The sequence below is a fragment of the Hemicordylus capensis genome, chromosome 8, assembly GCF_027244095.1.
Source record: "Hemicordylus capensis ecotype Gifberg chromosome 8, rHemCap1.1.pri, whole genome shotgun sequence".
In the NCBI taxonomy this organism is placed as follows: Eukaryota; Metazoa; Chordata; class Lepidosauria; order Squamata; family Cordylidae; genus Hemicordylus; species Hemicordylus capensis.
Window position 1 is genome coordinate 31,393,334 of NC_069664.1, and position 17,054 is coordinate 31,410,387.

The following is a 17,054-nucleotide window of genomic DNA, read 5'->3' on the forward strand; positions in this document are numbered from 1 at the left end:
GCACAAACACTCCTCATTTTCCAATCCTTTAGGATACACTCCAAAAAATGTCAACGAGTTCTCAAGCACCTCCCTCAGATCAAGACACGGCCTGTGACCTGGGCAAGAGCCTTCCGTTCTTCCCTTCCATTCATGTCACCTGCATTCTCCAGTCGGAATGTTTCTGGTGACTGTTTTAATTTGTCATTGTTTTTGGAGAAAATCCATCTGGTTTCACAGGTCGCCATGCCCACCATGCATTTCTCACCATTCACAGACATGCTGACTCTCATTTGGACATTGTTTAGAACAAATGGCCAACACACAAGAAATATCTGGTCAATTTCATACACACTCTGGCAATGCAAGCCTGGGAACGAACCACTGGAGACCTCAACGGGGAAGCCCCTTAGCACAGAGGGGCTCACCCCAAACCAGGACCATCGTTTCAAAGGAAGACACACAGACCAGGGATGGATTTGCCTACCAAGCCCAGTCATTCAAGTTGCTGAAGGCCTCCCTCATTCTCCAGCTTGGAGTAAGGGGCACGTGTGGGGCGTTTTTCAAACTTCAAGTTTCTCTCTCAAAAGAAGTAGTCAGTTTTGGCTACAGCTCAGGTCTGTTCTCCAAAATGCCATTTGCATGTTTTATTTTGGATTCATTCAGGCTAAAACGAATAGTTGACTTGTGGGATGGGATGCCTCCCAGACTGGGAAATAATTCAATTTACTGGTTCACTTTCTGAGCTTTCAGAAAGGATGATCAATTACTGAATGCTAATCAGCACCAGTTAGAAGATACCTCAATGGGCAGCTTAGTGACAGCGACCTCTGTATCCCAGGCACATCTAAGACCAGCAGGAGCGGCTTCCACGCAACCCACTTACATTGAGCAGCAAAGGTTTTAAGCACACCAACCACATGCTGTCTACTGGGCTTAATTATTAGAGGCAGATATAAGCATCTACTAAATCAGAATAATTGTTTCTGTAGGCTTTGACTTTGCCCAGCAGATTGCTATTTGCACAATGAAACTGTTTTTCTGGAATCCCTTGGCTGCCAGAGCTGCTTTTCTTACAAGGCTGCAAAAGCTTCTCTCACCAGTGGTGGTTTTGAAGGTACCACACAGCCTTGTTAAACAAGGGAAAGGCATGAGAAACCAGGGAAGTCTTAAATATATTTGTGCGTACAGAGTGCTGGATGCTGAAGACACAAGAAGATCCTTCACACCAAGTCAGAACATCTCAGTTCATCTCAGTTGGTGCTGTCAATCCTAACTGGTCAAGCCCAATGCACCGCTGGAATGGGAGGAGGGGGCCACTCAGATGGCTCTACAAAGGGAGGCCCTGAAACTCTAGCCTGTAGTTTCGACATGTGCAAAACATGTGATTGACCACTAAGTTTCGGCTTAGTGTAGTGTGGTGTATAGTGTAGATAAGGGTTCTACAGAGCCCCTGGTGGCGCAGTGGTAAAACTGCCGCCCTGTAACCAGAAGGTTACAAGTTCGATCCTGACCAGGGACTCAAGGTTGACTCAGCCTTCCATCCTTCCGAGGTCGGTAAAATGAGTACCCAGAATGTTGGGGGCAATATGCTAAATCATTGTAAAACCGCTTAGAGAGCTCTGGCTATAGAGCGGTATATAAAATGTAAGTGCTATTGCTATTGCTACAGCAAAATTAATGGTAGAAGCCAGCCCGCTAACCAGACTCTTATTGTTCGTTTCTGAAGAAAATAATCCAGGACTCATGCCAAACCATACACTTATTATGAATGGCTTATTACTTAACTCTGGCATCGGAAACTGGTAGAAGGTGTCTTTAGCTGTGCACAACACCTTCTAAAAGGAAACTTCTGCTTTGGGACAAATGTAGGCCCATTTGACTGGAAGCTTTTGATGCTCTCCTTGCACATACAATAGCCGTTGAGTGCTGATGGATTTATGCTGGGCTTTCGGGTTTGCGGCTCTGTGTGTGCTTTTTAAGATGGTGAATGTTTGGGGGAGAGGGAACTATATCCAAATACCTTTGGCTACGTAAACTGCATTGAGAACTTTTGTTGAAAAGCATTAGGTAGTATTTCGAAGAGTAATCATCTCAAGTGCTTAAACAGCACCCATTTCTGGATCAACCTATTTAAGAAGTGCAGGATATCAAGCGCTCAGCAGGGATTAAGGGCCTCTGAGACTGCAGATAAATGAAGGCTGGACGTCTCCTTCACTTGCGTCCGCCATTCTAGCAGGAGGCGTCAAGTCTGGAGGAGGAGGAAGGGGTGCCTTTTGAGCAACAGGAATATGGGTGTCTATTTGAAGTCAGCATCAGGTTTGCGACATCTGCACATTAAAGACCTTCTTGCCAATCTTTTTTAGCAGCTCAGCTGTTAGTCCGAGCTACTGGAAGACAGTTCAAGGGGCGGGGGGGGGGGGAGAGGGCGGTTGTCAAGCTGTTTGCTGCAGTGATGGTGAGAGTGGTGCAGGCCTCTGATGGCCACAGGCAGGGCAAGTGCCTTGTTCCGCGCATGGGCTTGGGAGCCTGCCAACACACACATCCTTCTCACAGCATACGGAAAAGCCCCGCCGCCTCCCTCGCCTCCTGAAGGGATTTGCTGGGAGTGGCAGGCATTGCATTAACCATTTTGAAACGCGAGCCACTCGCCTGACAGCCCGATTCCTTTGGAACGTTGGTTCTGATCAGAGGTGAGGCGGTTTACGGAGAGCAGGCCGTCCCTTTCATTCTGCTCTTACAGGCCTGCTGCTTCTGCCGGGTTTGGGGAATTGCTAGCAGCACAGGCTTGTAACAACGGAATACTAAATTCACCACAGAAATGACAAGGCTAGACATCCTTTCAAGCCTTAAAACTGATGGCATATTTATGAGATCAGTCCACTTGAAACTTGATTTCTCCAGAAAACTGCCCCCACGCCGCCCAGCGCTATTCCGTCTCTCCCCACTGCACACCCCCTGCCCCCCCACCCCCGTTCCTCCCAGGCTTGCCTTGCCACTCAGCACTGCTGAGAGAGAAGATAAACAGGAACGCAATACCAACCGTGAACTGCCGGCTCTGTCGTCGCTGTTGTGTCTACACACAGGAGCAGAGGATTGGAGGAAGGGAAGGAACAGGAGGAACAGCATGCAAAAAAAGGGAGATGGAAAAAAATGGAACAGATAATATGTGAGCAAGCTTCCAGAGAACATTGCGTGACAAGCAATAATAAAAATGAAAGGCAAGAAGCATTTGAAGTGAGTTGCACTGTTTTAAAAAGACATGCCTGGAGCTCAAACGCTGTGAGCCTGAGGGGGTGGGAGGCTCAAAAAGTCCCTGCTTCGCTTCGGGGCTGGAGAGTTGCCAAGAGGGGTGCTTTCTGGTGGCCCAGAGTTGGGGAGCCATGCGACGTGGGGAGAAACACCAGCGCCGTCACTCGGCTGGGAGAAGCGCTCCGAGGAGCCTCACAGGGATCCGGACCATGGAAGCAGAGGCGTGCCCAGAAGGAGCTTGCACACATTCAGACATTGCCTTTGCCAAACTAGCCCCTCTCCAGCGGATTGACTCCACACACCGCCTGCCCGCGGGTCTCCTTTCCCTTCATGCGCTGGACATGGGCAAAGGCGACGGAACATTCTGCAATCACCGGGGTACAGGAAGAGCAACGCACAGGAAGACGCCTGAGAAACTGGTGCCTGTTCGCCTTGCCAAACAGGCCCTGGATCGGAAGTTAGTTTCACCTCAAAGAAAGGCATGCATGGCTTGTAAATTTATTTTTTTTTAAAGACACACTACACAGAGCCCATCTTTACAGAAATGGAGGCATACTTTCTGTAAAGATCAGCCCCTCCATTAAGGAGAGCTCTGTGAAGTCAACACAGAGGGCAAGTGGGAGAGGTTCAAAGGTTGCTGCGATGTGGCGTCGCCTCAGTCCTCTGCTAGTTCTTGCAGTCCATTTATTCTGACCCAACTCACGCAACAGGGGATAGGCTGCAAGCTTCAGCACTCATCCAACTCAATGGGCTGCCCGTCTCCAACCCCTGGGCCGGGAATGGGCAGCAAGAGGAGTAGGGAGCCCAGGCCAACTCCACATTTCCTGTCCAGTGTAAGACTGCAAGCTAGTTTCCACAGCTGGCTTTGCCCCATGCACCTCGCTGGAGGCATGCTTCTCCATCGTCTTGGACTTTCATGCCCTTATTGGGCACCTGGGCTGAGCTCTCATTACACCGAAAACCCTGGAAGTTCAGTCTAAGAGATTGCTTCCCTCCAGCTTTGCCATGCAATCAAAATTTAGCACACCAATGCTCGTGTTCAGTAAGCAACACCAGAGCTCTGGGCACATGGGGTTCCCTGTCCACTTTCCCTTTCCAGCACCAAATTATTATGGAAGTCTTTAGTTAAACAGGGCATCTGATGAGACCAAGCGGCTGTTCTGAAGCCATTCTGAATACGCTCAGAAGTAAGACGTTTCCACAGTGCAGCACAAATGTGGCCATTGACCTTACGGGGGTGGGTGGGCGGGGTTTCAGGAGGACTCCCTCTGGTTCAGCATAGGCAATGTTTAAATGGACCAAATCGAAGCCTTCAAGCAAGGCTCTGCAACATAGGACGGAACTCGCAAGCGATATCCCTGGAACATAAAGCTTTGTTACTGCAGATGGCCAGCCCATGGAGGTGTTTCTCCACAGTTGGCATGCTGTCCCCAAACTGTCCGCTTAGCAGAAAGCAAGAACCGTGATCCCTTTGCTGTTAAGGAGAGGCACACTTCACTTTCCAGAGCACAGGGCACGACAAAAACACATTCATAGAACCCACATGGGGGGAAATAGATAAATATAGATATACACACACAATACTTACAGATTGGCACACTTTAAAATACTGAAACAAGAAAATAAAAACAAAAACCTGCACAATTGAAATCGACATTTCATCAAGATTTGCATGACAGTAAGATATTCACCAGTGGCATAGCTTGACCCGCATTCTTCTGACACACACACAGCTCCCATCTTTGCTCTCCAGCCTACCATACAGTTCAAATACATTACGCTCTTGATCTCAGGGCAGAAGCTTTGCTGATGTTACAGCATCGGAACTTCCCCCCAAAGGAGCATGGAGTTGAAGCCTGGCCTCCACTCCTCTCCGATGGCACAAGCCGACAAGAATGCCTGGTCTTGAGTTTACAGCACCAGGGGGAGGTGGAAACGGAGAGGCAAGGTTAACCCAGACTGAGCTGTGTGTGAACTCCTGAAATTTCATGGCATTTCCACAATAATCAACTGACTGGTTTCCCGGATGCGTGAGGGGAAGCGGCATGAGCTTCCTGTTTAAAGAGAACGGTGCTGGGATCAGAACGTCTCTTCAGGTGCTGGAAAAAGAGGATTAGTAGAGGAGCTGGGTTCTATGCACAGTGCAGCTCGCTTTCCCCATCCAGGGACAGAGATCAGCAGGGAACAAACCAACAGAAATGAAAACACAACATTCTCAAGCAGTTAAAGGTGAACAGATATTCAAAGTCAAACAACACCATGTTGGCTGCAGCTGGAATGGCAAAAGTATGATTAGCAGATGGGCTGGGATGGTGGTGGCAGGAAATAAAGCAGTTAATGGTTAAAAGGGGGGGTGCTGCTGCCTGGAACGCCACCTCAGTCTGGCAGCCGTCTTCCCCCATGACCTCCTTCCTGGCTGAGCAATGGCGCGTGTGTCGGGAGGCTGGGGTTGGGGGACACATTCGTAAGGCACTTTCCAGTGATGCCCTGGAACAAACAGCTTCAGCTGCAGAGGCAGAAGGCAGTATGCACGGAAATTTATGCACACACCCCCCCATTCTGAAAACAGACGGAACTGGCACATTTCTCTTGCTTTGGTAAGGCTAACAGACCGAAAGGGGTCTACCAGAAATTCCGGAGCAAGCTAAGGGCCCACAAATAGGGAACCCGGTCATGTTATGTTGTTATGCCCTCTTCCAGCTTATGAACTGCAGGTGCAAAAAGGCCACTGACAACCTAAAAGCAAAACAATGGATCCAATCTGCCCAGTTTAATTAGCACTTCTAATCTAAACATATTTGGGGGAATAAAACCATTCCCTCTTTCCACTTTCAAGTTCTACATGCAAGCCAGTTAGGCAACTATTTTGAGATTATTCTAAACATGGTGTCCGAGGAAGAAAGTTGTCCAGCAGCAACTGAAACGAATCTCCTACTCAGTATCAACCTGTTCTTAACCTCAAAGGATTTGGAGGAGGAGAAACTGTAACTCAGCAACAGAACACTTACTGTGCATGTCGATGGTCCCAGGACAAACCTTCAATACTTCCAGGCAGGGCAGGGAAACGCCATTTGGAACTCTGGAGATCAATGGCCAGTCAGAATCAACAAAACTGACCTGGCTGGGCCAACGGTCTAACTCTGCATAAGGTTCTTCCATTTATGTCCACAAGAGGCTTTAAAAAAGCACCTGCCAGATACTGAAGTTCTGGTGCCCACTGCTGAGCTGGACTTGGACCAGAAGACTTCTGAGATCCTTTCCAATTCTAAAATTCGATGATTCTAGGTTGTGGTACACAGAGATGCGATGTATCAAGTGGGGAAATGCTGGCATCATCTATGCTTTTGGACATCTTTTATTTAACCAATTAGCAAAAAGCAAACCTTCTAACTCTACCCTCCTGCCGCCACAGAGACAGCTGGGCAATGTGCAGTTGAAACAGTGGCGTTCAGAGTCCTCCGTGGCCCATCCTAATCCGCTCAGATGGCTTCTCTCCAACTTAAAATTGTTCATGGAGTGCAACAGACTGGGGGGTTTAAAAACTAATCCATAAAATTAGTCCACAGACTCGAACAGAATGGGCTCCATAAACGAAAATGAAAATCCAAGGACATTTTTTAAAAGAGTGTCCTAAAAGTTTGCACATATAAAGCCCCGCAGCTGTCTGCAGCAGCCGAGGTATAGAAACCAGGCATGTTAATTGCGGTGACTTTCCAAGTTATTTCGGTGGCTTTCAGCAGTTCTTTTTCCCCAGGGTAACAGCTTGTTTGTACCTTTATCACCTACCTGAAATGGCCCGATGCAGTCCAACCGTGTCATTGGCCATGAGCTTGAGTTTTAGCAAGCAAAGGAAAGGGGGTCATCTGACAGAAGCACTCCTAGGAACCTAAAAGCGCAGCACCCAGTGCTCACCCAAATACTGCTGAAATGCTTATTAACTGCACATCATGGAGCAAGGCGTCATTTCACATCTACGTGCAATTGTAAACCCAGTATACGGTCAAAACCTTCCATTTAACTTTGCCTGGCCTGATCTCCTTCCATTCGGGCTACATTTCAAGTCAACTCCACCATGGGCAAAGCAAGGAGTACACAGACCCAGCGGGGTCTGCTCTACTCAGAGTAGAGCACAGCAACTCCTTCTTGGCTCCAGATCCACCCAGGAAGGAGAATGGCAGCAACCTCCCTCATTTTGTGTTGCCGCGAGAGCCTGTTTTGTAGAACAGCACTTCTAAACACTGTCAAATGCTTTTCGCGGAGTGGCCGGCTTGTACTACACCCACGAGATAGCTTCATTTGTGGACCAGATGTTTCACCAAAATAATCAGGATCCGTTTAGTCATTTTGTGTAGCATGGAAAATTATTTTTTGGAGCACGGCACAACATATTGGGCTGAGATTTAACGCTTCACTCCACACAGCTCTGTGCCCTGGCCTCTCATTCAGGCTGCCAGCTAGCAAAACTGAACATAGCCAGCAAAAGCACCTTAAGTACTGTTGTTAAGAAAAGCAGAAAGCATTTTTAAAAGCAGAAGTCACACAATCCATCCTGACTGTCTCCTCCACAAGCATTCTCAAAATGAATTGCAGCTGTGCAGGAGGATGGGAGTGCTATTTCCCACCAAGCTGTCACCGAGTAGAGTGTGGGCAAAAACCGTGCTGATTCAGCACAATGGGAGCAGAAAAATGCACGGAGACTGTGCCAGTGTTCACCAATCTGGCTGGCAGATCCAAGAGGACTGGTGCATCGAGTGCAGGCAAGAACAACAAACAGGGAAACAGCAGCCCATTTCAACAGGACCTTCTGTTTTGCAACTGCAAGAGTTGATAGACATACCAGCAACCTGACCTCACTCTCCAAAATCTCACATGGCGGAACGCTCTCCCCCCGCCCCCCACAGCTAAATGATAGCTAACCATTACTCAAGGGTTATCATCTTTTCTAGGATTTTTCTTCAGGTGCACCAGCCACCAAAAAAAAAGGAAAAAAAAAAGAGTGCAGCAGTGGAAACTTTCTGTAGTTATTCCTTTTAAGAAGATAAGAACAGCCCTGCTGGATCAGGCCCAAGAAGGCCCATCTAGTCCAGCATCCTGTTTCACACACCGTGGCCCACCAGATGCCTCTGGAAGCTCGAGGGGGTAAGGAAAGGGATTCCCTGGGAAGAGCCAAGCACACTTCAGGCCACTAATGTCCACAATGCAGATGTGCACGGAGACGCCCATATTCACCCTTGCCTTATACAGAGCAAGCTTGAATCAGCATGTCTAATGTAAGCGTGTACTGAAGCAAGATCCAATTAACACTGATACGGTGATTCTCTCGCATCCGGTTTTATGTCAAATGTACTGTCTGAGGAGTTTGATTTCCAGGACTACAATATATAATTTCGAGTCTCTTCCAAGTCCTGTGCCAAAATAAATCTGTTCTGCTGAAGCAGACTAAAAGTCCACTGAGTCCAGCTTCCTGATCATGCCATGTCTTGTGGCAGCAAATACCCTATGCTGTGTGCTATGCCAAGTCTGTCCTTTCCTTGGTCCCTACTGTTCACTCTGCTGAAGAGATCAGCGCAAACTATTTTACCATCTTCCTTGCTGTTCCGACATCACTCCACCTTACCCTGAAAGTCTGTATTGAAAATAGAAATAATGTTTTCATAGAAAAAAATCCCACCGGATAAATGAGAACATGTTTAGGCAGCACAAGTTTTGGAGGATTTGTAGGGCTTCGTGATTGCGCCAGAGTCCCTGCTGAAGACATAATGGACTCTCCAAGGTAGGCATGAGCCAACAAGCCGACTCCAGCACTAGGGACTCCTTGGAAGGAGGCTAAGGATGCTCTTCGCTCTAGGAGCACAGAAACCAAGAGCTAGCTGCCACTAGGCTACAAGCCCATATCTGTATTAACACCACCCCCCGCCCCGAACGCAACCCACACAATTATGCTTTGGGTGGAAGAAAAATAATCACCAGCAGGGAAAGAGAAACGACGCATCGATTATTTGTGTGCATGGTGTTATGTGTGTGTGGATGCACGCGCACATGTGCTCACACACAGAGCCACAAAGAGAAGTGTTATTTTTAACAAACATTACGAATTTTTAAATTATCTCTCAGGAAATAATAGCTGTCCAAATGGAGTATTTCAAGGGAAGACTCCAGGGGCAATTTAAATTATGCGGCTTACTCTGCTCTATCATATTGTACATCTTAATGAATTAAACCACAAGGACATTTGAAGTGATACAAAAGGTTCTTTTGGGGGGTGGGGCAGGCAGCTTGCCAGCGATGGAGCTGGAATGCAAAAGGGTAACTGGATCATCAATGCAGATGGAAGAAGATTGGCTTCCAGAGTCAAAGCACCACACAATACTTTCGGATCAGGCTCACAAGCAAAAAAACCCCAGAGACTTGCCATGACAAAAGGCAGCAGACAAATGACTCTCCGTTACAACACAAAAGAGGTTATTGTGGCTTTGCAGACAAGTCTGAAGGTGGAATGCAGGGTGAAGCCAGAGCAACTGCATTTGGGGCTTCCGCTGCGGAACATGGGATGCTGCAAGTCTACCAAACCTGAGGAGGATGACAAGGGGCTGCTTGGGCTGTTGCGAGCAGCAGATGGAGAGCCACGATTCCCCTAAACCAAACTTGGGTCCCCAGAGGTTGCTGGACATCAACTCCCATGGTCCCATCGTCTGAGGTCCCCAGATGTTGTTGGCTTCAACTACTATCATCTTGGGTCCCCAAATGTTGTTAGGTCAACTTGGGTCCCCAGGCTTGATGTTGTTGGACTCCAGATTCCATCATCCTCAGCAACAATGGCTAAAGGCAACATCTGGAGTCCCAGGTTTGAGGGCCCTTGCCCTAAACCTCACCGCCACCGAGTCACTGCCTGACGGGGTCAAGAACTGGAGAGCCGTCCGAGGCCACTTGTGGAATCTACAGCTGAGCTGAAGCTGCCATCAGAACTTGGGTTTTCTCATCCAGAACTGCAGCTCCTGAACCTCAGGTAGGGATGTGCGAACCAGCCCGAGATTGAACTGGTTTGCTATCAAACTGGTTCAGCTCAAGGTCGAGCTGAACCCTGGGGACAGCTCAGGGGTCCTAAAGTTAACTAAAAACAACACCACTCACTGCCAGGTCTGGTGGCCTTGGGGTGTGTGTGCTGCAGCAGGTCTCCACCATTCCCCTCTCCTCCTGCTGGCCTCCTCCTGGTCTTCTAAGGGCCATTTCAGCCCTTTCTCCGATGGCAGCGGACATTTTGGAGGCTGCTGCACATACACCCTGCCCATTTGCGTGGCTGGGTCATGACCCAGGCCATGCAAATGACTAGGGCACATGTGCAGCAACCTCCAAAATGGGTCAGAATGGCCCCTTGAAGACTGGGGGGAGAAATAAATGGTAGGGGTCCTCCACCCCCCCATGGCAGCACTTGAGGCCACTGGTGATTGTTTATTAATTTTTTAAAAAACCTTTAGAATCTCCAAACTTTGAGTTTGAGCTGATCCGGGGGGATTGTTAGGGGGCACAAAATCAAACATGCCCGGTTCGGTTTGGACTCGGACTGAACTGGGCAAATTGGTTTTGTGCTCAGGAGCCTCTTGGTAAAAGCAGGTGGTAAGTAACGCAGGAAAGGGTAACAGCAACGGCAGAAATGATCAGTTGCTCCTTGAGGCTTTTAGAGAAGCATTTTTCCCTCTGACTACTGCATAAAACGCTGGTAATTATGCTAATTTCATTTGGAGAATGGTTTTCGGTTACACAAACCTTTAGCACGGAAGGAAGAATATACACTCCTGGAGTTTTATAACAGCATTTAATCACTGGTGTTTGGCTGCTGAAGCTTTTAAGGCTAATGGGTGGCTCTGAAGTACTATGGAATACAGCAAGAGAAGGGAAATTCATTTCTGTGCCCATTTGTCAGGCCGCAATATACACGGCAAATTTAAGCAGGCGACCGACTCCGCTGCAGGAAAGGAGAGAGGAAGTCATTCCTTTCTCTAACCTTTAATCTGTTTGGAGAGAGGAGCCCAAGTTAAATTCCAGGCGTGGCAGATCTCAAGCCTTCAGGATAAGATAAATACGTATGCAGCTTGTCTGCTAAGACATAGCAACTCTGCAAGATCCCATCCATCAAAAAAGGGATTTTGACAAAGTTGTTCTAGTAGCAATCTCAGCTTCACTACGCCTCAGCGCCAGATCGTTTGTTACCACAAGGGCATTCTATGCCAAAGGAAGATGCAGCTCCTGAGAAGCGGGAAGATGCTACAAGGCAGGTGGAGGGAACACTTGAATCAAAACAAGGAGGCTGGGACGGCCTGCGGCTCACGTAAAGCAAGAGGGGAAACAGGTACGTCCAGATGTATGCCTAAGCCCATTGAAACCCAACCATCACCTGTGGTCCGGGAGCCAATCAGGCACCTTGTACTGTAATACTTTTCTGATGGAAGGGAAACAGAAGGGTCATGCTAAAATGCCAGTCTAAACTCAGAGATGTAGATTCGATTACGGCATTAGCTGAGGTAGATTGCAGTGCCTGAGGTTCTGGGCCCCACGTACTGACAGGCCTTCAACTAGCTTTTTTATTGAATGCATATCTATTTATATCCTGTTTCTCCAAAGCTTACAAGCAAAAATAAGGCAATACACGAAGGAAACACAGCACAGTGGCAGATAAAAACGTGGCAAGATTCCAAGCCTAATACAATGCTTACAATACCTCAAGTTACAACACACAATACTTAAAATGCCTGGGAAATTTAAATGGTTTTTACCTGCTGCCAAAGTGTCCTAAGAGTGGGCACCAAGCAGGTGGACCTAACGATGGTGTTGAAAAGGCTTGCGACAACCTCTTGACCTCAGCAGGCAGGGGAACCCACCGGATGCAACTCTGGACCAAAACTCCCTGCTGGACCCTTGTCCAACTTTGCTCCAAAAGGAGCAGGAGGCCTCCAAGACTCCAACATCGGAAGCACGACCCAAAGTCTCAGGCTCTACAAGACCATAAAAAGGCTAACTCAATTTGCTTAGGCACAACTTCTGTCCCGGGTCTAAACAGGAAAAGAGGCTGCTCTTGCAATGAGCACCTATGTGTGTCCTGAAGAGTGTCCAGGCCACGGGTCAGAGCCACTACTCCAAAAAGGTTTTCTGGGCGGCATAGATCTACTGGGCAAGGGGTAATCACATGACTTTCACTACACCCTGGAACACAAAAATGTGAGCAATGATTGTATTGCTGCATAAAAGACTTTGAGCCAAGAAAAGAAAAAACAGATGCAAGAAGTTCAGTGATTCAACACCAGGCAGGTAGATTCCAGGGGCCTCTCTGTGCTGGGACATCTTGGTGGGCACTTTCCCCCTCTTGTTCTCTCTCTGCCACGTATTCAACGCCAAGTTATTTTTCTATGTTGTACTTTATCTGGGCTGGTTTCTAAGCAGATGCCCACGTTTAACTTCTATGCTCCTGCTTCTTCCTTTTTTCCTAGAGAAGGAAGGCCTTCCTGCCTGTGTTCTTTTTCTGGTAGGCACTGCTCTCAGTCATTCCTTTACAAACGATCTGTATGCTTTCTCTGAATTAATGTTTCTCTGCCCTCCCCCCCACCCGCCCTGATGAGAAGCTTAGTCTTGTCCAACTAAACACCAGAGTTTTCTCCGTCATCTTTTAAAGTAATTGACATTCTACTTGAAATTTCAGTGCTTTTTAGTAGAGGGCTGGAGGTCACGTAGGGAGGCAAGCAGAGTAGGCGCTGCAGAAATATTCCGCTCATTCGCATTTGCCATGACTCTTTGCTCCCAAACGTTGCTCGGTGCTGTCATGTATTCCAATACACCCCAGGTATGTGTTGTCACTGTTCAGGCATGACCTATATGTCTCACATGCCATTTCAAGTTTGCCTATCAAGTCTTTTTTGTTTTTGCTTTTTTGCCAAATCATTTATCAACTTTGAAAGTTCATTTATTAATTAAGGTTATGTTTGCTTTCAGTCCCAGTCATGTTGCTACCATCCCACACCCGATGGCTTGTGTATTTTCCTGGTGCTTCAATAAACCCCTCTCCATTCATCGCTGTTCAGTTTGTGCATTGGTGGTTTTTGCGTCAGTCTGCATTCCCTTCTGATCAAGCATTGACTACTGCTGCCACTCACCACAGCTTGCTGCCACTGTGGATGGGGCGGGCCTTGAAAAGGAATTCTACGCCGATATTAATCATATATCCGTGACATGTGTTCACGGAAGCCCTCTGGCTTACTGAACATGTTTGTTATATATATTTACAGACACACACACACACTGAAGGCCAAGAAGAACTGGTGAGGAGGTGGCTGGGGCTCCAGAAGATACGGAGGACACCAAATTATTACAGTGCAAGAGACTTGTGTGGCTCCTGTGACCACAGCAAATATTCAGAGTGAAGCGAGAGAAAGACAACGACGACACTATACAGGCTGCTACAAGGAGGAAGCTTACAGCTTGTCAGCAGCATCTCCTGCAATAAAATTAAGCTACATCTCAACTCAGGGGGAATTAGACCGTTAAGCTTCAGAAAAGGGGATGTTCTTACTTAACACACACACACACAAACAAAGCGAGAAGCACCCTGAGGGAAACCTTGTGAAATTAAAATCCACAGAATCAGCATGGAGGAAGCGTATAGAAGCCGCCTTATTATATTCAGAGATGACAGCGATTGAAGCAGACCAAGGGGCGAAGAAGAAGAGCGAGTCAGCTTTTTGGAAAGAAAGGTGGCTGCCATGCTGGAGCTAAAGGAAAATAAAGCACTGTGGAGTCCCGTGGACTTCAGTGGGAAAGACTGAAGCGTGTGCACAGACCCCACTGGCTTCAAAGGGAAAACCCATTCTCTCTACAACGCCCGACCCCCCAAGTACAACAGATCTTGCACCTGGAAAAAGCAAACACAGACCTAAAGGGCAGCAAATGTCAGAGCCGGAAGAGCAAGAGACCAGGTGAGAAACTGTCCCGGGTCAGTCCTTGTTATTACCACCTCTCTGCCTTCTGAGGGCCTGGAGAGGCCGGATGGTGCTGCCAACAGAAAGCACTGGCTTGTCTTTCTAGTTTTCATCCTCCCTACACCTTGACGGAGCATGGCCTTCACTCCCTGTGTGTGTCCATCTCAGCCCCTTCAAAGCAAGGTCAAGCTGACATGCCTTCTCGAAGGTGTCCCCCCCCCCAATTCAAAGATGACACTCCACTGGGCTGGGCAACACCATCTTGCCCCGGGGCACTCCTGCCCCGCAAGACATACGTATATTGCTTTGAGAATTCTGCTTAACTTGAAAGGTTTCACCTCTAGGATTTCAAAACATTAACAATTTACTGCCTCTCTCTAGATCTGCAGGATAAACAAATAAGTGTAAATGTCTCCTGGGTCTGATATGCAGCTGCTGAAAACAATGCAGCCGTAAGGCCTTGAAGAAGAGACCTCATCCTGCAAATCTCCCAGGCTGTTGTCCAACTCGGCAGTCGTAGCAAAACACCACACGGGAACAGAGTTTTATGCAGCGAACCAGGGAGGGGCAGGAGATGACAAATTACTAACAACTCAAAGGTAGCTAATGGCCATTCCGCAGAACCACAGCGGCTTTTAAAACAATACGTCTGTCACGTCTCGGCTCATCTTCTGTGAAGACACAAGAAACCTCAGGACGAGAATTCAGATTCGGGGAGCCGTTTTGCACAGCTGATGCATACCAATGGAAACCACTGCGTTGACTTGGCTGAGCTCTGCTCCTCAACAACCCGCCTGCTTGAGGCTCTCCAGCTGAACCTCGGGGTCCCCACCCTTCCATTTCCACACCTCTGGATCCTTCATCTGCTTCCTGCAGAGATGCGTGGCACTGCGACCCTGCTACCTTAGGATAACTCCTTAGGATAAAGAGCATGTGCCTTAGGTGACGACTTCCAGGGTGGCAGGCCCACAGTACCATACCAATGCCAAAGGGAAACAAGCACATGCTCCAATGATTGGGGTGTGGGGGTGTATGTGGGGGCAGGTTTTAAAAGTCACTTATGATTTCTTAGGACCCTGGAAGGAGAAAAAACATGAGAGCAGAAAGCTAGACAACAGAACAGCAAGTGATAATTAAGGCACACTGGAAGGAAATGTTTCTGTTATTTGTACAGATCCATGAATCTGGAGTCTCAGAGAAGGCAAAATGTGTGTCCAAGGACAGGAACGTAAAAGGGAGCAAAGGCACAGCGGCAGTCAAGAAGGCAAATTATGCAGGGTAAGCAAGAGGGAAGTCATCACAGGATCACAGGGTGCTTGTGAAGAGAGTGGCAGGGCCTCACCTCCCACACGAGGATCAGTGTGCCATCTTTCCTTGTTGGAAGCAAAAGAGAAAGCTGTAACAAAAGTGTCCAGGGGTGGGGGGGTGGGGTGATGAAAATGGAAAATGGATCTGGAGGCAAGTCTGCTTGTCTGGGGAAGGAGTGATGTGATGGGACCATGTGTGCAGCACAGGGATGGAGGGAAAGACTTAACATTTGGAGCGAACTCACTGAGAAAGCATCGCAAAGGAAGTGTGTGTGTGTGTGTGTGTGTGTGTGTGTGTGTGTGTGTGTGTGTGTGTGTGTGTGAGAGAGAGAGAGAGAGAGAGAGAGAGAGAGAGAGAGAGAGAGAGAGAGAGAGAGAGAGAGAGAGAGAGAGAGAGAGAGGTGTAAAGCTGACTGGCAGAACTCACAACCGCAGGACACAGAGGTTGATTATGGTGAACAAAAACCAAGTGCATGCTTGAGAAATATGCCTGGAGCGAACAACGATTGAAACCAAAGTTCCAAAGCAAAGGGCTGCTTTGGTTTCAAAAGGAAAACAACTCAATGTGAAGCCGCCGGGGGTGGGTGGGGGGCAGGAGCCATTTAGGCTGGGTGGACTAACGGTGTTGAAGACTTCAGTAACCTAACCATCAGCATCTCTGATAGAGGGCTAGGGGGCCCACTTCTCCCCGATTCCAGCAGCTCTGCTCCTCGCTACATACAACATGTTGGCAAAATGAAGGAAATGAAATAAAATAAATTAAATGAACTAGATGGGGTGATTGTGCTCCCCCTCTCTCTCCTCTCCTCCTCCCCCTTTTATGCTACACATAAAAAGGCAACACACATTTAGGTCTTCACCCAATGGTTGTGAAAGTACTGTACCTGCAATGATGGTAGGGATGGTAGTAGTGGTGGTGGTTGTTGTGGGTGGAGGGGAAGTTGTGGGGGGATCTAGATAAAATATAAAAGGGAAACAGAAAAAAAGCAAATTATAAAATGAGCAGAACACAAAAGTGGTCAATAAATTAAAAGAAAAGAAGCAAACACAAAGGATGGTGCTTGTACACCCCTGCCCACCCCAAGGAAGCTGGCCTTAAGTACTGGGGAAGGCTGACGTGTGGGGAAAGACCCTAGCAACTGCGCATGAATACGGCTGCCGTGGAGTAGCTTTGGCTGAGAATGGATGAGGTCCTGCACCAGATTCTCTTCTCTCTTCAAACAAAATGACAAGAAGAACATAAAGCAACACACAGCACAAAATTAGTCATAGATGCAGGAGAGTGAGATGGCATGGAGGCGGGGGAGAAAACCCCCAAATCAAGAGGCAAGTTTTCTATGGCAGGAGAGGCAGTATCCAGTGTCTAAAGACAATGATGCTTTGTCTTTTAAAATGTATATTTTATATCTGGGGGGAAAAATTGGGGGGCTAAGAGCAGGGTGGGGGAGACCCTGCTATGGTTGACTAAATATCAACAGCAGATGAGTGCATCTCTCTCTCTCTCTCTCTCTCTCTGCCTTTCTCCAGAGCAGTTAACTTCATTATTCTCCCT

The 17,054-nt window shown here is 47.9% G+C and overlaps 1 protein-coding gene across 8 annotated transcripts in view; it reads right to left on the reverse strand.

Annotated features, from left to right (window-relative positions):
• CADM1 (cell adhesion molecule 1) overlaps window positions 1–17,054 on the reverse strand; it is a 247,638-nt gene that overhangs the window by 22,877 nt on the left and 207,707 nt on the right. For 4 of the 8 annotated variants that reach the window (XM_053269305.1, XM_053269304.1, XM_053269311.1 and 1 more), the window contains exons 8-9: window positions 16,387–16,455; window positions 3,023–3,055 (exon numbers count right to left, since the gene is read on the reverse strand). The exons of 1 other annotated variant lie outside the window; for it this stretch is intronic. In XM_053269305.1, coding sequence (XP_053125280.1) covers window positions 3,023–3,055; window positions 16,387–16,455 — 102 coding nt within the window. The remainder of the gene's footprint in view (window positions 1–3,022; window positions 3,056–16,386; window positions 16,456–17,054) is intronic. 3 more of the 8 variants (XM_053269308.1, XM_053269306.1, XM_053269307.1) reach the window with 2 other exon arrangements.